The sequence below is a fragment of the Strix aluco genome, chromosome 6 (genome assembly GCF_031877795.1).
Source record: "Strix aluco isolate bStrAlu1 chromosome 6, bStrAlu1.hap1, whole genome shotgun sequence".
In the NCBI taxonomy this organism is placed as follows: Eukaryota; Metazoa; Chordata; class Aves; order Strigiformes; family Strigidae; genus Strix; species Strix aluco.
Window position 1 is genome coordinate 28362889 of NC_133936.1, and position 19745 is coordinate 28382633.

The window sequence follows — 19745 nt, forward strand, 5'->3', positions numbered from 1 at the left end:
GTACAAGATGCACAGGAAGGTGAGGAGTGGAGGAAGTCTGGAGTAAGGACTTGCATTGGAAGGACAGGCACACATTTTGCTCATATAGGCTGGCAGAGGGTTACTCCTGCTTTTAGCTCCAAAATACAGACAAAGGAAATCCAGGTGCCCAGTTAAGAAGCTACAATAATACTATGTGCTAACTGGCTTGTCTCTAACCTTCATGGGCAGCCACAGATTTCTAGCTGCAAGATGCTGGCTATCTTCTCCCATGGCAAAGTTCTACTATGTCACCCAAAAGTAAGATGCAACATCCCTTATAAATTAACTGACTCACCATCCATTTGGCCAGCTGTCTGACATTATGCTCTTATATTCAGAGATGTTTTTACAAGCTTATGTGGCAGCAGAGGGCATCAATAAAATGGACAGCATGCACAATCCACGCACACACATTCCCCCAAGCGCTTACCTTTGCTGAAACGGAATAGATTTACAAAAGAGCTGTAGGCTGATTTAAAAGGAGGCTCATCCTGGTCAGGAGTCAGGGGTTTGAAGTGAGTGAGATGAGACGGACTACTAGGAGAATGAGGTAGATCACTGGTAGACTCCAGTGTCGGAGATCGTTTGTCATCTGCGGCCATTTCACGTGCTCTGGAAAGGGTTCAGGAACATGCACTATGCACAGGGTGGTGAAACAGAACATCATCAGTCAACTGAGGAGGAGGGGTCTCATTAGATGCTAGAGGGGGGACATTCAACCCACCTACCACAGACATCTGCGATTAGTACAGGTCAAGAGTGCCAGAGTTAGGAGCCCATGTCCCCTGCCTAGTCATTTGCAAGAGATCAGCACCTCTGCAGAAACCAATTCAGAGCTCCTAGTTAAATATCCAGAGTAATCAAGGTAAGTAAAGAGCCACTACATAGAGGACACACTCTAGTGGCTGTTTTATGGGAACTTGAAGTTTTCAAATGGAGACTCTGCATGCATATCACAAAGAAGTTTTAACTTCAGCTCAAGAGAAGAGCTGTCAGTGCTGTGACTTCTGCAGCCCTTGTAACAAGAAAACTGAAGAAAAGCACACCTGAGCAAGCACAAGACATACTCATTGTTTGGCCAGGTTAACTTCAGAATGAGAAATAGAATGAACTGCAAACAACAGCAGGACTGAAAGATTAACTTTGGTGGCACACTGCTTCCTCCCCCTCCATATTACAATACAGGGTCTTGTGCAAGTTACCAGGGAAGCAACCCAAACTGTGGTTTATTTGTGGTTGTATCTAACACCTCCAAACTTCCTTGTTTTCAAGAGTAGCTACATTAAGGAAAACAAACAAACAAAAAACCCAAACCACATTCTACATTAGGGGAAGCCATACTTGTTAAGCCTACTTGCTGTGTAGCAAAGCCTTCATATAGCCAAAAGTCATAGTTTCCCATGGCCCATATTCTTTAACCTCAATACACATCTGATTTCTTCCACTCTGCCTCACTAAGCCTACACTTCTAGCCTGCTTAATACCTTCACGTTTAAGCAAGACTTCCTGAAATGTTTGACAGAGCAGGAACGTGGGGAGCTGATGGAACCTACGAGTGACAGCTGACTTTTACCTGTGCTAAGGATCAAAACCCTGTATGAGTCTAATTCCTGCTTAACAGCTGATACATGCTCCTTCGTGAAACACCAGTTTCCGGTTTCCACAATTGCTTCCTAGAATCTACAGGCGTATTTTGCCAACTAGAACATTTTCTTCCAAGTTCTAAGAAGCCACACTAAAAATCTATGCAGTCCAAAGAAAATCCACGTGGTTGACAAATGACACTAGAAGTGCTAACAAGCCGCACGCAGCTCATGTGGCAAGGTTTGACCACTCCTACAATGAATGCATGTAAGACAGTATCTGCAAGTCAATCATATGACTTCTCAGTGGACTTCTGCTTGTTTTTCTGTATAGTAAGCACCTTTAGCTCAGAGTTTCTCCTAATATTCACATATGCTTCAGAAAGAAAACAGAGAGACATCATCATTCACAAAGTTTCAAGAGAAACTTTGGGCAGGTTCTTTATTTAAGGTTGAGTCTTAGTCTGGCATGCTTCTGCATCCCTCTCCACCGTAAGTCATGGTATTTTTTGCTGTTGCGCATTTCAGCAATATTATTCAAACAACAGATGATTTGAACATGCTTAAACACCAGAGTTAATGGAAAATACCTTCAAGAGCATATCTTCATGTAAATTTGAAATTGTTTCTTGAATACTTAAGGCAACTAATAACTTTCTTTTTATACGTCGAATGTGTGACAGGGCTGTGCTCCCCCACACATCACCACATTAAAAATGTCATTATGAAGTCAAACAGAAGTTTTATAGGAAACTATGCTCATCTCTCAGCAACTGGCTATAGCCTGGCAAGACAAAAAAACAAGGAAATCTCTGAGCCTGCATACATCATATATGTGATTCTGGAAAAATAAACTTTAGCTTCAAGGGAAAAAAAAACACACAGTAATTGCTTCTGTAACAGCAGTACTAGCTTAATTGAAATGAAGAGCACTGTACTTGGCATTAGCTCCAGAAACACCTGGATTTTCTGTACTGTACAACACATTAGCTTTGAAGCATATCACCCTCTCTTAAAGTGCTTTAGGAAAACACTCCTTTCCCTCCCTCCCAAGAAACAGGGAAAGAGTCACTTATTTGTATATTGTGGGAAATCAGAAAGCAAGGAGCACATATCAGTCAACAGGCACAAAATCAGGCTCCAACTTCCTCAGGATCCTTACCAAACAGCCATAGGGGATATATCGAAAGCCACTTTAAGCTGCAACGTCTTCAGCAATCACCAACTCACCACCGATAGAACACAGAGGGCAAGTACGGGTGTGAACCTCCACACACGTTCAGCAGTTACATCCAGAATGGCGCTGCAACATCCTGCACCCCAAACTGACCACAGCCTCCCAGTGCCAGAAGGGTCCAGGCACTCCTTGTTACTCGGATGTTACTCCCAGGCACCTGGCCAGCACAACCCGGGTATAAAAGCTGAACAGCCATAATTTACACATAACTGACTACATGACACACATACTTCACTTCCAACCTCTGCGCCGGAGCTACGCTGACTGCTTCGCTTTCCCCTCTGCAAAGGGGACACCCCCGCCTTCCCCTGCCACAGACACGCACCGGCCGCCACCCGCCCGGGATGGCGGACCCGGAAGGGCACCTGCGCCGGGACGGGAAGGAAGCAGCTAAAACTGCTCGCAGGCGGCGGCCAGGCAGCGACCCCCGGGCCAGCCGAGGCGCGGCGCCGCCGCCAGCCGCTACCGGGGAGCGTGCCGGGCCCCACACAGAAAGCTCGCACACCCCGGGGAACCACTACCGCGAACCCACGCGAGGCCCAGGCAGGATCGCCCAGCCCCGGGCGGGCTGTCCTCACCTGCTCCCCGCGGGTGGTGGTGCCGGTGGCGGCGCGGGGTGCCAGTGGTGGCGCGGGGTGCCGGGGCGCAGGCCCGGGGCGGCACCGCCCCTTTTCACCCCCTCCCGCCCCTAGCAACCCGCCGCGCTGCCGCCAGCCCTGCCCAATCGCCCGCCGATGGCGGCGCTCCCCGCCGAGGCGTCGCCAATCGAGACTCCGCGCCAATCCACCCGCCGGCAGCGGCCGTCGGGGCGGGGCCGCCGGGGCGGTGTCCCCCGTCCCGCCCGCCCCGCAGCCGCATCGCCCCGTCCCTGCGCTCCGCGGCCCTTCTCCGGCTCCGCCCGGGCGTGGCAGTTCCAGGCTGCCACAGCGGGAGCCGCCGCCAGCCGAGGAGGCGGGTGTGCCTCCCTGGGGTTCCTCCCCGGTTCCTACTCCCCGCCTCGCCCGGCCCGCGAGGGGTGCCCTCTCCTGCCCCGCTACTGGCGGGGCCGTGCCGCTGACATGGCCACCTCCGCGCGAGCCAACGTGTCCGTGCCCGCCTGTGCGTACGCGTATCCCCTGGGCTGGGCTGCGGGGCGCGTCCGCCGGGACCCCGCGGCTGGGGACAGGCCAGCAGGGCGCGGAGGGGAGGCTGGCAGCCCGCGCTCGCCCCGGGGCCCGCTCCAGCAGCCTGGGCACGCCCGAGCCCCCTCGGCGCCCAAGACCTCCAGCGCCATCGGCTTCCCTGTGGCGACGCAGGCCACTTACTGCGGCTGTCTCGGGAGGGCGCGGAAAAGGCCCGGCTCGGCGGGCAGGCCACTTACTGCGGGCTGCCTGGCCCGGCGGAACGGCCGCGGCGCGGTACGTGCTGCCGCGACCTCCCTCACGAGGAGGCATCGGCGCGCGGCACCCGGCGGGGCGGGCACCGCCACGGGCCGGCCGGCGAGGCGCGGTGCGAGCGCGCCCAGGCGCCCGCGGGCCAAGGCCGAGAGCCGCTCCCCCGGCCGGCCCGGCCCGCCCCGCCCCCACTCCGCCGCCGGGAGGAGGGGCCGGGCGGAGCCAGCAGGGGGCGCCGCGGCGGCGGGGCCGGGCGGCGGCGGGGGCGGGCGGCGGCGGGGGCGCGGCCCCATAAAAGGCCCCGCGCACGGCTGGGCCCCGCATCGCCGTGAGAGCCGGATTGGCACCGTCCGCAGGTAACGGGGTTCGGCGCCCCGCGGGTGGGGCGGGGTGGGTATCGGGCCGGACCGGACCGCACCGCACCATACCATACCGCATCGCACCGCACCGCGGTGTGGGGGACCGCGCCCTTTGTCCTTCCCCTCCCGGGTGTGGCCTCCCCCGCCCTGCAGAGGGGCTTTGAGAGGGTGGTTTTGTGTCTTTAAGGGCTTTTTTCTGGCAGTTCGGGGTGGGAGTTTCCGCGGCAGGCTGATTGCCCGGCACCCTCTCCCGCCGCAGGTATCGCTGAGGACGCCCCGGGTGCTGGGGCGCTGTTTGCAGCCCGGGCTCAGCCTCCCCGGCGCGGGGCTGGGCTTTCTCCCCTGGCAGTCCAGATATCTCTTAATAGCCGGTAGTGTCATCTGCCGCCGGTTGCACCCAGGGCCCCTCGGCTATCCCGGGGCAGCCGTCCTGGGGCGGGGGAGCGCCCCGGCCCCTGCCGTGCTGGCCAGGCCCGGCAGCGCCTTGGCTCAGGTGGTGCCCGTGCCTGGATTTCAGCCTCCGCTGTGGCACCGGCCGCAGCCCGCGGCCTGCTCGGCAGAGCCCACCTGTGGCAGCAGAGCCAGCCGGCACCGCGTCGGCAGGGGCGGGCTGCCTGCGGGGTGGAGGGCAGCGCGCCCCAAAAACAAGTGCGGGCAAGATCTCGGCTAGTGACAGCGATCTGCACCACTCTCCCTGGGAGGGGGCCTGATCCGAAGAGATCTGTAAACCTGAATTAAGGAGTTGTTACAATAGTTAATTATTAACTGTAGGCCCTGAGTCCTTCCTGAGGACCAAGGAATGTTTGGAAATTCTCAGTTTCTTCTAAGCTGCCTTGGTGAAATGCCTGGGTTAAGTGTATTTCAAGAAAGGTTGCTGTGAGAGAAAGACCTTGCTGACTTCTGGCAGTTCTGGAGAGCATAAAATCAGAGGTGAAGTGAGACAGAAAGAGTTGAACTCTAGGGAATGTGTGCTCTCTAGAGGAACCTCTTGGCATGTTGACTCTGGTGCACAGAAGAGGGATGCCACTGCAATGCTGCCCCTGGACATGGAGGAACTGGGGACACCAGTGTTTAAGGAGGGAGAAGTACTGGGGCTACGATCAGATAAACATGTAGGATGCTGTCAGAGTTGTCAGAAGCTGCTCTTTCTACATATCAGTGGAGATTTATCCCATTGGAAGTGCATTCCCTGTACCTTTATGTTCTCCTTGTGACAGCAGCAGCACTGTATAGGTCTGAAGCCAGCCATAGGTTATTCTCTTCCCAGACAAAATGTTTAATGGATTGGATTTTGGAAATATAGCACAAGTTAGTTCAATTTATAAACAAAAAAAAATAAATTTGAACCGAAGAGCAATCTCTTCATGTGCTTGTAACCTGGGGTGCTTGGATTGCAAACCTTACCCTCTGAATAACTTCATCTAGCTGAATAGACTGTGTGTACAGGGGGACCCCTCATTCTGGATAAAGCCATTCATGGACCTCTGTATCTGTGAAGCTGCAACCTCAAGCACAAGGGCTTGGTATCTCCGTGTAGTATCCTAACAGCTGCGTACAAGAACGTGACTGTCTTGGTAGGAGGAACTTGCCAAGTCATAGCTCTTGCATAATCAGAACTGAGAAACTGTGGCTGTTGGAAAGCAGGGCACTGTGTTAGAGCTGTTCAGTGGCTTGCAGGGTCGGGTTTTGTCAAGGAACAAAGTGCAAATAGAAGGGCAGAGTTCAAGTTTATTTTTTGAGGCTTTATGAACAAATATCTTGGGAAATCTCTGTTCTGTACAGAAAATAAACCTGACCAGTATTTATTTTAACAGCAGAAATAAAGCTTGTCGGGAGAAAGTAGTCTTGATGTGGCCCTTGAATTTCTGTACCTGTTTCCTTCCTTCCTGTGGAAGGAAGCTAATAAAGAAGCTGACAATGAATTAATAGTGCCAGCAATATGACCTGTCATTAAAATAATGTCCATTAACCCCCGTTTTTCAGAAAAAAGGGAAGAAACAAACAACTGGACTAGAACTCATGAAATCTAAAAATAAAAAACGCTCATCTATTTCTGCAGAATTTGGGGGAAGAGTTTGGTCATACTTTCAAATTCTTTTATACAACCATAATTAAAGCTCATGCCCTTAGAACACATGCCCTTAAATCTCAGCTATTAACCTTTATTTTTATCCTTGGATAGATGTCCCTAGGAGCTGGGACTTCAAGAAAAATACCAGTTAGCATGAAATTAAGGATAGACTGTGGTTATTTTCAAGACTTTTAGAATAGACCCTGTATGCTATGTTAGTACCTCTCTTCTAGTTGTGCTGTAAAAATACAGGATACATGTATTGGTGAGGTGTGTTGGCAGTTTTTAACTTAGATTGGAGTTTTTTGTCTATTGCAGCTCAAGATGTCTAAAAAAATCCGTGGAGGCTCTGTTGTGGAGATGCAAGGAGATGAAATGACACGGGTCATCTGGGAACTGATTAAAGAAAAGCTGATTTTTCCTTATGTAGATCTCGATTTGCACAGGTAATGGCTCTTTATGACACAAACAGCCACTTTGTACTGCAATTTGCATGTGTCATTAGGCATTGATCATGTTTCACTTAGCACTGAGAGCCTTACAGCTCCTCAACTAGTGCAGAGAGGCTAACTAGCCCTTTCATACTGGTAAAGTTCCCAGCAGAGTCCCCTGGTTAATTTACCTAAGGAACAACCCCAGTAAGTACTGTGGAAAGCATGGGCTCATGGTGAAGGTATTTTGTCGAAGTCTGTTGGCAGCCCCTCTGGGGTTCCTCACAGCAGTAAGCAGTGAACACTTAATTGTGTGTTAGCTTTCTTCTGTACTGTGCCTTTAAGAAGGTTTCTTACTGATACAGTCTGTGTTTTTATCTCCTCTGTCTTGGCTTTCCAGCACCTGGGCAGTGTGCATGGCTTGCTGTAGCCTGAACAATTAGAAACATGGGGTGTTTCAGCCAATCCTCAACTTGAAGCCTAGCATCTGTGGACTCTGAGCAGGTTTATGGCTTCTTGCCATCTCTGTTTGAAGATCTGCCCAGAGGGCAAAAGGGTGGTTGTAGGGCACAGACTCAGCCCTGATGTATGTAAGCTTGAACTCTGCTGCTGGCAGCATGAGGTAACTGTTGCAATTATTCCCTGAGCCAAGGCTCTGCTCTTACACTCCCTTCTGGAAAAAACAAATACTAGCAGCTGGTATGGCAAAAGGGACAGGCTATCTACAGCCTCTGATCAAGCAGAGCAAATAACCTCTTCCCCTTCTAGCCACTGAGCTATAGTTATTAGAGAAGTATCCAGCTGCATTGCTCCTAGCCATGTGGACAGAGGCCTTCAGTCGTATCTGCCATTATTAAACCCACAAGTCTGACCTCTTCCCCTGCTCCTGGAGTCATTTGTATGCCACCTACATCAGGCTTTCTGGTTGCTGGTGTTGAGAACCAAGCAAATGGGAACCCAGCAGCATAATATGTGCACATAGTCTAGAGAACATCCTTTTTCAAAGAGGGGTGGGAGGAGGGAAAGCAGACCCCTGGCTGAGGCAGCACAATGGCTAGATTCATGTACAGTTGGCTATGCTTCAGAGCTGTCCCACGCTGGGCACCCATTGCTCTCCAAGAGCTATTAAAACACTGAGTGTGGGAAACATGCTTCCCCTGACTGAGGGGAATATTGGCAGTTTTGCTGCCAGGGCGGGGTGGTGGGGTCCATTGTCTAGGCAGTTTTTAAGCCTAGTGTAGCTTCATATGCTCAGTACATGAAGGAAGCCAGAGCCCTCAGCACAAGAGGTTTGAAATAAAAGCCCATATTCATCTGGGGATTGTGCTGCTCCATACTGTTAGAATCCCAGACTGAAGCTTCTGTTGCAGGAAGCTCAGAAGGGAAGGCAGCAGAGATACTGGCTATGTCGCATGCTGGCAGAGAGAAGCTGTCCTTCCTCCAACCTCCTACCAGCAGCAGAAGTATCAGTATAGGAGCCTGTGTTTTCTTCCAGTCTGGCAGCATTTGCACTGGAAGAGAGACGACCTCAGTTATGGCAGAGTGCTGGAACTACACTCACAGGCACATATGGGGTCTTGTTTCTTTCCTGTTGGACACGAACAAATGTCCTGGGCAGTACTGATCATCTCTGTGGATTTGTTACAGCTATGACTTGGGCATTGAGCATCGTGATGCTACAAATGATAAAGTAACTGTGGAAGCTGCTGAAGCCATAAAGAAATACAATGTTGGCATAAAGTGTGCAACCATCACTCCTGATGAGAAGAGAGTGGAGGAGTTCAAGTTGAAGCAGATGTGGAAGTCTCCCAACGGGACAATTAGAAATATCCTGGGTGGCACTGTCTTCAGGGAGGCTATTATCTGCAAGAACATTCCCCGGCTGGTGTCTGGATGGGTGAAACCCATTGTCATTGGCCGCCACGCTTATGGGGATCAAGTGAGTCACTTCAGTGCTTACCCCTCTTTTTATCTGAACTGGCTTAGACGTGACTGGTGTAGAGCTACAAAGACTGGACATCCCTGTGCTGTTGCTTTATCCCTTGCACTCCACCTAGCAGTGGGTACTTGCTAGCACTTTGTTTGTACAGCACCTGGTGAAGTGTGGGTTCATGCCTCTCTCTTCCTTAGGCAGTGTAGCTGTATAAACAGCCTGCAGGGGCCTATGCTGTGATTAGATAGGTCTGTACCTAAACACGGGGTGTAACTCCTCCAGGTTATTTTTCTTCACCTCTTCAGAACCATCCTCCCTATATAGCAATGTCTTTACAAAATATCCTCTACGCTGCCCATCTTCTTGCTTCTCAGAAGGATTTTTTGGTGGCAGATGTTGCTCACAGCAAAAATGGCTCTGAGCAAGTAATTTTTTAGAACTGGGTAAAGTCGCCTGTTGTCTGTGGGTGTCTGTCTCTCTTTTTTTTTTTTAAACTGTGATCTGCCTCTTAAACTTACTTGCACAGCACTTCTGCAGAGTTGATATTTATACTGGGCGCATCAGGCTGTGGTACTGAAGTAGGGAAACATCCTTCATCAGAGCTCTCCTGGCAGAGGTAATACAAGGCCATGGAAAGCCCTAGTGTGGCTCTCAGTGTAGCAGCCTTTGGGTAGTCCAGAGGACAAGAATCAACCATACTCTTCTCCATGGGTGATGGTACACTGTAAAGCAGCCAAGTATGACAAAAGAAAAGTCTTTTAGAAGAGCCAGGTGCTTAAATAGATAGGTAAACCCACAAACTGAGGGCAAGTCATAACATCAACTGAGGTGGTAAGGTAAAATAATAAATTTTCAAGAGGAAAATAATTGCAGAGCCCTGACACTAAAAAAGAATGGAGTTCAACATCCTTAAGAGTACTGAATAATTGAGAAGGTCAAAATAATAGGAAACAATAGATTAAGGGGGAAGGATTGAAACCCTGCCAAAGTATGAGATTAAAGTGAAAGTAATAATATAAGAACACGTAAAGGACATATAAGCAAGACACTTCTGTAACTTCAGAACAGTTTAGGGAACCGATTCCCTCAATAGGAGGGAATGAAAAAGGATGAACTACATGAAAAAGGATGACAAATTCCAAGGAAATGTAACCACACATAGTATTGTTCAGGACAGTTGGGAAGATGCGACACCATTTAAAAACCTGAAGTACGTGTTGGCTCTTCTTCTGAGTCTGTGGAGCTCAGAGGAGCAAAATGTGTATCCATTTAAAGATTTCGAAGAGCTCTTACTACAGATTGGCCTTTCAAATGCCATGGCTAGAAATAATGGCTTTTATTAAGGTGTTGTATGATTCCCCCTTATTCATGAGATATGAATGGCTCTTTTTGAAGCAGGGAGAGGAACCTTTCTACTCACAGACCACACAACACTCCGGATACTTTGCACTTCAGAACTTCAATGCATCTGCAAAAATACATAGTCTGACAATTGATAGGGCCTAAGAACCTATAAGCTTTTTCCCTTAAAGAGGAAGACCTCTTCTGGAACATGCAGACTCTTGACTACTTCCTTTTTAATCACTAGTAAAATAATCCAGTGACCACATGGCTGAGTAAACAAAGCCTGTTCATGGTTTTTTTGGTACAACTGTTCATGCTTTTCTGCACCCTGCCTTCCCAAATGCAGATTGTCTTTTATGGTTCTGTCCTTCTGATAGATAAAATCATCATGGCTTCTTTTTCTTTTTTTTTCTTTTTTCCCAAACAGTACAGAGCAACTGATTTTGTGGTACCTGGGCCTGGAAAAGTAGAGATGACGTACACTCCAGGAGATGGAGGCAAACCAGTCACATATCTGGTTCATAACTTTGAAAGTACGTATTATCTCAAAGTTGTGATTAAAACATATTTTTGGTTTAATTCAACCTTGAAGTATCAGTCAGATCTGATGGTAAAATATGACTTTGAGGTAGAGTGGGGGAGAAGGTCTGGGCCTTCTTCATTTATCTGGGAAGTACTGAAAGTTACTTGAAATCTTCCTGGGATTGAAGAGGTGTATCAGTGCCCAGTCATACTAGACTGGTCACGCATCATGCTCCATATATGATGACTCTGGTAGCGGCACATAATTGTTTTTTGCTCTGATCACAGGGAAACTTGCTATCTTGAGCTTGACCTAAGGGGAGATATATTTAAGAACAACTTGGGTATAATTCTTTGTAGTTGTAGTTTGTCTTACTGGGCTCTATATATTTTTGCAGTTTGTACCCTTCTTTATTAAGCAGTCTTTTCTTTTCAATAGAAATGAGAACTGACACTTACTCTGCAAGGTGGCAAGGAGATTTGACAAGGATGCTCTTGACTGTCTAGGCTCTAACTGCTTTAACAGATGCAGTTTCAAAGGTATTGGTGTCTCTCCTAGCAGTGTTGCTGTGCTGGCTGTAGACATTGCTAGGCTCAGAAGGAGGAGTCCTGACATTGCTGGGCTTTGTTGCTTGAAAACAATTACACACATGTTGCTAGAACCCAGGGCATTTCTCCAGGGGCAGGATTCAGGAAAACCACACAAGTCATCCTTCTTGCCTATCAGTGATCAAAGGGTTCAGGATTTGAACCCTTATGGTGACCTATGTATGTGAGCATGCAATGTTTTGTTTCTAGCTACAAAGACCCAATACATCCATGTAAACCACAGGATCCTAGTTTGTATGCAGTTGGCTTGGCAAACAGGTACCAAGACTGCCATGTGACCATCTTTTGTAATACTTCATTTCTCTGGCATTCTTGCTACAGGAGCCTAAATCTCTACTGTCTCTTGTTGCACAGCCTTTCACCTGCTTCACTGCCAGTCCTGATCTGTTTTCATTTGGTAGGTGACTGGTAAACGTGTATTGGAGACGTCTGGCAGTTCCAGCTGCCAGTCTGATTCACCACTCTACATTACATCAGTGAGCAGAAAGCAAGGAAGAGCAAAGATGGCAGATTGCTGCTGTTGCTCTGGGGGAACTCCCCTCCCAAAGATAACTGTTGTGCCAGCGTATCTCCATGAAGCATAAGGGAACCTTGTCCTATTGCTATACTAATGTGTTCAACCTTGACACTGAATCAAGAGATTTTAGTAGGCAGTAGGATTGATTGCAACAAGGAGTTTTTTTACCTATATGCAAGTAAGTATTTGAATAAAACTTAATAGCTGTCATCCAGCAACTAGGAAGTCAGGGCTCCAGAGGACACATTCTCTATAGCTGATCAGACCCTGTTCTGTCCTTGACTCACCAAGGGAGGCAGGGGGGCAATGTGTTTTTTTGCTGGTAACAACAGGAATTTAATTCCCTGCCAATATCAACTTCAAATGACCTTGCTATCTTGGCAAGCAGATAAACCTCCTCTGGCTTCCCCTCTTCATTCTGCATGCATGTCCATATAGTAACAACCATCTGGAAGTAAGGACAAATGGATATTAGGAAAGGATATTTTCAAAACCAAAAAATTTGGTGTTTCCAGAACAAAGATCCCTGATCAAGGCACTGTACAACAGACTAGGGAGGTGGTGGTAGTGAGGTGCTTAAAAGTAAGTACATGGTATCTACTTTTCACTAGAAACACAAAGAGCTGTGCTCTGAAGATGACAAAGGTTATTCATGAAGCCCTAGATGCTGCTTTCACCTGCAGTCAGCCTTTCCCATGATCTAAATGCTGCTTTCCCCCAGATGAGCTGGGCTGTAAGTTTAAGTTTAAAGCACTTCCATTCAGGCTGCCGATGCATCTGCATTACACAATCTAAGTCATGTGAGTGTTGGTAGTTCTGAGAGCTGTCTCGGGACTTTCCCTTGCACCCAGACAGCTGCCATGTTCTTCCCGCAACTTGCTGGAAGTGAGCCTGAGCAGGTGAAACAAAACTGCAGGGTAGGCCAAACACATGCACTGAAAAGGTGGAGGAATGCGTGTGAGGACTTGTTTACCTGAGCTAGGCATAGCAGCCTCTGACTGCTGGAGTGAATTCTGCAGTGCAGTCAAAGCCTGAAAGTACAAGGCACTTAGAAATGGGATGGCTCCCATCTTAGCTTTGACTGAGACCCCTGTTCCAAACTGCTGCATGCTGCTTTGATAGAAAAGTACTCATTTATATGGCTAGTAGGAGTTCAAGCACATTCACTCCTGTCACAGTTCTGCTGTTTAAGCTGGATTAGGAAGAAACTTCTTAGGGGTATTAGATCACAGTATTAAGATGTACCTAGCTGTAAAACAAAACCACCTTCCTAGCCATGTGTCACAGGGCTGCTGGAGCTTTTAGCCGATACTGCAAAGTGAATCTTCTCCTGAAAGAACCAACCTTAAATTGAGAACTACATCAAGACACATGGGGATGACACCAGCCTGCCTGCCAGAGTATGCTACGGGGTGACTGTCAAATCCTTAACCAAAACTAAATCTAGTTGATTACTATCTGTTCTTCTTCTACTAACAGGCTGTGGTGGTGTAGCCATGGGAATGTACAATCTTGACCAGTCTATCAAGGATTTTGCCCACAGTTCCTTCCAAATGGCACTGTCTAAAGGCTGGCCCCTCTACATGAGCACCAAGAACACCATCCTGAAGAGATACGATGGCCGCTTTAAAGACATCTTTCAAGAGATATATGACAGGTAACTGGGATAGTTGTACGCTTTCTACTGCAGAGCATAAGTCTGCAGCAGAAACATCCTCTCTAGCCGTGTGAGCTGTTACAGTTAATTCAGCATTTTCAGATACTCAGCAGCACTTGGGGGAGGCTGTATGTGTTTCCTGTCACAGTCTTCCTTGTCCTGCAGGACACAGTACTCAAATGTTTAAAGTTCTGTGGCAGTGGTATTCATCTCTCCTAACAGAGTCACAGATTCTCTGTGGGCTCCTCTGTGACTCTGAAGCAGACTTGCAGTGGCCTAGCAAAGCGAGCAAGGGAAAAAGAGTAAAAATTGTGCACGTTTCTTTTAAGTTTGGCTTTTGTCCACTCATGTCTATGCACAATGACTTGCACAAATTGTGCAATCCCTGGTTTTATCTATATGACAAGGTGTTCTGGTTTTTGTTTTCTAGAGAATATAAGTCCCAGTTTGAAGCCAAAAAGATCTGGTATGAGCATAGGCTCATTGATGACATGGTTGCTCAGGCCCTGAAATCTGAAGGAGGCTTTGTCTGGGCCTGCAAAAACTACGATGGGGATGTGCAGTCTGACTCTGTTGCGCAAGGTATGAGATGTTTCCTGTGCTATGTTGAAGTAGTCTCTTGAGATCTTGTGTCATATCTTAGGTAATGGCCCAGGAGGTAGTGTTGGGTCTCAGAACTTACATTTCAAACCTGTGGCCAGTCATGGAGATATCAGGCAGGCAAAGAATTTCTGATTTCACTTTTGCAAGAAAACCCATTGAATGCAGACCGTGTAGTTGCACTTCTTTACCAGACGGCAGTTCCTACCAACATAATAACAGGTTGACTTTCCATTCTGATGGAAGGTCCAGACAGCTGGGATTATGTCACTGACAGCTTGAGTTAAGCTGACTGGTGGTGAGCGTACTGGCACATGCTCTACAGATAAGTAAGAAAACCTTCAGGACCTAAAGATACCTGTCAGGTGTAAAGAGAGACTGATATGTTTAACTTTACAGACCTGTAGTGCTTGATCAAAATCATATATAGCCAAGTTGCCTGATGCCAAAACAAACATGGATGCAGAAACCCACAGGACAAGATGTGTGGCTTTATGTAATATGCTCTTTCTAAAGTAATGTCAGTAAACTGCCTCCCACAGCACAAGGATGTGTGTTGGACTACTGAACAAAGAAGCTTTCGAAGACACAGACCTCTGAAACCTACAGGGTTAGAACTGATGTGAATGTCCAGTTTTGCGAGCTCATGGTTCCTTTCACTAGAATAGATGCCCTTGATATGGGCAGGTTTGTTTCCTATCACCCTGTGGGGAAGATAGTGATTGGCAGCCAACACTGCTTATTTAGGATTCCTTGTTCTCATATTGCACCTTTTCAGTAAAAATGTCTAGCAAGTTAGGCAAGAATACTAATTTTCTTGAAATGGTGCAGAATGTCTGCGTATCTATATCTCATGGTTCAGCAGCACTTTCTGTTCAGATGAGCTGTTATTTTGACATGTCAGGACTAGCCAGTTAGTTGCAGAAGCACTGCTGTTCAGGAATACTCACGTCAAGGCTTGGAGGATGTAGGGGGATTGTAGGATGGGGGAATTTAAGGGTGCTGTCCAAAGGAGATACTGAACTTTTTAAACTGTATGCCATAGGCTATGGCTCCCTGGGGATGATGACCAGTGTGCTGATCTGCCCTGATGGCAAGACTGTTGAAGCAGAAGCTGCTCATGGCACAGTTACTCGTCACTACCGCATGCACCAGAAAGGCCAAGAAACCTCCACTAACCCCATTGGTGAGCTGCTTTTTACTACCCTTCAATGAGCTCTATACATGAAAGAACAGGTTTGGAGTAAGAACATCTGCATCCTTTCTGCAGAGAATTACACCACTGAGTGGTGGAACTGGTAGTTTGTAATGCATTTTTCTTCCATGGAGACAGCTGCAGCCTAGAGCAAAAACAGGCTGGAAAGGAGTGAGTGTGAGCAATAATCTAGACCTAACCTAGCCTTTGAGACATGCTCTAACTCTTCAGCAAACAAGGGACTTACAGCCACAACAGCCTTAAGGTTTAGGCTGGTGGTTTTTTATTTTACTCCCCTTCCTAATGCTCCAAAAAAAACCCAGCTAACCCCCAAACCATGTACATCCTCAAAGTGTAAGCGTACCTATAATAGGATGTGAGGGAAAGAATCCTCTAAAATTGCATAGGGACCAGAGTGTGATGCAATACCAGGAAGATGACTGCACACTTCTGTCGTAAGGACAACTTTCTGTGTAACCACAGAGTCCTACCACTGGTCATTCTTTCTGACTCAGGCAGGAACAAAATCAAGTAAAATGGCAAGTGCAAAGAGATTGCTGGAGGCAGTGAGTAGTTTCCAGGGTTTGCTATTCTTTAGAGCTGCACAAAATGCAAGGGATGTCTAGATGAAGATAAATGTTCTCTTTCCCATACCAGATTTTCTCTCTTTTCTGTCTGTTTTCAACTTTATTAATATTTAAAATCTGTCCATATGACAGTTTAGAACAATGTCCAGGGAGTTCTAGAAGGACAGAGTAATGTAGTGTTCTCCCTCAGCCTCCATCTTCGCATGGACAAGAGGACTAGCTCACAGGGCAAAGCTGGACAACAACACTAGCCTCAAGAACTTTGCAGTTGCCCTGGAAGAAGTCTGCATTGAGACCATTGAATCTGGCTTCATGACAAAGGACCTTGCTGCCTGTATCAAAGGCCTGCCTAAGTAAGTGTATGAAGTAATCAGCTGTGTTGGGAGGAGGCTGTTTTACTTGGTTTTTCTGAATAGCACTTGCTGGAAAGTTATTTTAGTATGGTGAAGAATTGCTGGAGTCTGGTCACAGAACAGGGCACATCTATACCCAGTGCGGTACAAACAGAATAGGAGACACTCCCTGCCCCAGGTAGCTTAGTCTAGGTTGCTCTGTCCCTGTTATTGTACCAAATGCATGGGGAGAAAAATGAAGAAGAAACTGCAAAGACTTCTCTTACGACAGGCTGGCTACATTAGCCAGATCCTGCCCTGTCTGTTCACAAAGATGGAGACCTACTTCACTGCAAAATACCACCTGGCTACCTCGTATCTGGAGCCTTTTGGTAAAAACCATCAGCCTGATGAGTAGGAGATAACTCCTTTGGTTTTAGAGGCAATACTTAGAGTTCTTTGACCAGTCTTCCCTGATTTGAGCATTTGAGTGGCTTTACAACTAATGTCTATCTTGTTTTCTTCCCCTCCCCATTCCTGCTGCAGTGTCACACGCTCTGACTACCTGAACACCTTTGAGTTCATGGACAAGCTTGCTGAAAACTTGAAGGGGAAGCTGGCCTCTCTGCCCAAACTTTAAGGCACAGGTTCTACTCAAGCTCCACTAGCAAAGTGTCTCACACTTACACCAGAGTGTAAGTGGCACTGTATCACACTTCAAATACTAGACAAAAATGAACATGTACACTTTTTAAAATGTTTAAAAGATCCTGTTTTCTTAAACCCTTTGAGCTGCTGGGCTAGTCCTTACTTTTGCTAAGCAGCTGAATGTGATAGTATTCCAGCTCACTGTGAGCCTGCATTCCTAATGTCATTCACAGCAGACCTGAGGTTTCTCTCCATGACTTTTGATCTGTGTTTCTTTTCTCTCTTCCTCTCAGACTGAAAGCCAGTCTGTGTCACAGTTCTGGTAAAACCAGTGGTGACTTACTGTCCAACAGACCTTAGAAATCAGAACCGTCCTCATCTCTCCAGCACTGTCCCCTGGGTATAAGTGAGCTTATGGGGCTATACCAGCTCTACGGCAGCCCCTCTTATTTTATCTTTTAGTGCCAGCCAGAGCATAGTATCTTGATACTAAGGGAGTTGGTCCCATTGCTACGGTCAGGACTGTGGCATTTGAGAACAAGCACTTAGGAAATGCTAGAAACAAGCCCTGTAGGCTAAGAGCCTAATAAAGCTATGCTGTGGTGTCTAAATGCAGGATATGCATTTAGTTATATTCCTTCTGACTGGATGTGAAACATAGAAACTGTTACCTCTTCCCTTACCTAATTCATAAAGGTGCAAAACTTTTCTCCAGTTGTCTGGGCTATTGCCCCCATCCTGTTGTGATACAGCAAGTCAGATTATGACTGTGAAAAACTATTCCATCCATGGTATTTTGTTTGGGTTTTTTTTAAAGAATATTTTAGTTCAGACTAAAATAAAAGTTTTAACATTCTTTGTGTCTCTCATTCCTCTGTGTGATTAGCAGATATGGGGAAATTTTGCCTCAGAGACTCCAGTACCTTTCAGCACCGTCCAGTACATGCAGTACATAATCTCTCCCTTCTTAGAGTTTTAATTTGTTCTGACCCAGGGCAAGATGTGATCTGTAGTGTGGTGGTAAGCATCAGGTAATGCACAAAAATGCAAAGGTACTGCTTCTATTGCAGTTTTGTTTTGGCACTAATATAAACTCAAATTAACATACTGCCACTCAACAAAGAGCAGAAACTGGTTATACATGAGACAAACTCTCACCCTACAGCTGACTAGCTGTAAGTGTTGGTTAGGACAGAAATGCAATGTTAGAGTAGATCAGGTAGTATTCACATTTGTTTTGGAATGAGCATGTGTTTGAAACACAGCTCTACAACTGCTAGCAGCTGTCACTGTTCCTTCAATATGAATGAACACAGTAGTCTGCTGTTATTTACCCAAACATGTAAGAAGTGCAGCTGGAAAAAGTCCCATTGCTGACCCATAGAATCAATGGAAACAATCATTAGAAATATCTGGAGATCTGTGTTCCTGCCTGGCTTCTGCCATCAGTAGTTCAAATTACTGTGCCACAGTGAGGCAGGTCATGCTATAATAGCACCTCTAACCTGTTACTAGCTCCTACCTGGCTTCCAGAGTTTGTGTACCAGAGAAAGCTTAGTACCTTTAAGGAAATTGAACAAATAAATAAAGGAGCATTTTTAAATCTTACACTTTTTGTTTATTTTAATAACTAAAGTGTAGCTTAAGTGTAAGCAATGTAATAGCATTTATCTGACTGCAGATGACACTATTTTCCCCCTGTACTAAAGTTTCCATCTTCTGGAGGGCTCTGCAGAGAACAGCAAGACCCAATCTGTCCTCATGAACTGATGGATGTTGCTGAAGTGCTGAGGAGAGAAAGGAACACTTGTCTCCGTGTTGGGAGAAGTAGCACTAAGTGTGGTCACCATAAGAATGCCCTGCTCTGCCATGGAGAAAGAGGAAACACTTTTCCTGCTTCTGAGGAGACACATTCCCTTCCCCTTTACTACTAATACAATCACTTCTTTTCACCACCACTCCCTCAAACATTTAATATCAATAACCTTCAGACACCAGTAGACCCTAAAAAAGTGAAATGCTGGAGGCTAGTCTGCACTCAGTCTGCAATGGAAAAGAGCAGAGGATTTCCTGAAACACACTTATCTGCTTCCCAGTATAGCAGCTGCTCCACAGTGCTCTCGGGCAGGGCCCTTGTAGCTCCCACCACCAGCAGTAGCTCTTTGCATCAACACTCCCATCAGCAGATCCCAGCAAAAGTTGTCTTCAATCAAAGTATAGCCCAGCTTACCTTTAGTGCTGGCACTGCTGTAGTTAGACTGCATCTGTGTCCTAAGTATTGTGCGCTTGGGACTGGTGGAAGGCTCCTGTTTCAACTCCATAATTATGCAAATCCCCACTGACAGCAGATAGAGTGAGAGGGGCTATATCAGTTACTTGCCACAGCTCCCTTCCAGAACAGCAGAAAACACCAACTTCTAGGGCTGTCTAAGGCTTCAGTAGTCAACCCTAAATGTGACTTCCCCGTGGACTGCTCTACCCGTCCAGAAGCCACCTTTTGCAGGAGGTAACGCTAGGCAGTGTCAGCATGCCTCTTCTGCTTGCTGTCAAAAGCCTGGGCTGCTGCAACTCTTTCATACCCTTTCAGCAGCCCCTGTGGGTGTCTGCAAGGCTGGAAGATCAGCCCTCTAAGGTGTACTCTCCCCAGGCTTGTGCAAAGACTGCAGACAAGCACCCCAGCCTTTAAAGGTGGAGGAGGGGAGGGTGGGGAATGAATGTCACAAAAC

At 47.2% G+C, this 19745-nt stretch overlaps 2 protein-coding genes across 27 annotated transcripts in view; one reads left to right on the top strand and one right to left on the bottom strand.

Annotated features, from left to right (window-relative positions):
* The window catches only part of PIKFYVE (phosphoinositide kinase, FYVE-type zinc finger containing), an 86694-nt gene extending 82363 nt beyond the window's left edge, over window positions 1–4331 (bottom strand). For 21 of the 25 annotated variants that reach the window (XR_012623830.1, XR_012623829.1, XR_012623826.1 and 18 more), the window contains exons 1-2: window positions 3420–3527; window positions 452–657 (exon numbers count right to left, since the gene is read on the bottom strand). Coding sequence is in view for 9 of the 25 variants with exons in the window: in XM_074829280.1 (XP_074685381.1) it covers window positions 452–623 (172 nt within the window). In the remaining 16 variants the exon portion in view is untranslated. Of the gene's footprint in view, window positions 1–451; window positions 658–3419; window positions 3528–4145; window positions 4163–4201 lie in introns of those variants that run through there. The other 4 variants (XR_012623819.1, XR_012623821.1, XR_012623820.1 and 1 more) reach the window with 4 other exon arrangements.
* On the top strand, window positions 4216–17875 carry IDH1 (isocitrate dehydrogenase (NADP(+)) 1). 2 transcript variants are annotated; one of them, XM_074829292.1, is made up of 9 exons: window positions 4216–4238; window positions 6963–7090; window positions 8723–9014; window positions 10780–10885; window positions 13480–13657; window positions 14088–14239; window positions 15303–15443; window positions 16230–16392; window positions 16918–17875. In XM_074829292.1, exons 2-9 carry the CDS (start codon window positions 6969–6971, stop codon window positions 17009–17011), a joined length of 1248 nt encoding a protein of 415 aa, XP_074685393.1. In that variant the 5' UTR covers window positions 4216–4238; window positions 6963–6968; the 3' UTR covers window positions 17012–17875. The 2 variants fall into 2 exon arrangements, with proteins under 2 accessions (XP_074685393.1, XP_074685394.1); XM_074829293.1 differs by lacking the exon at window positions 4216–4238 and adding an exon at window positions 4461–4570.
* Window positions 17876–19745: the final 1870 nt, after the last annotated feature.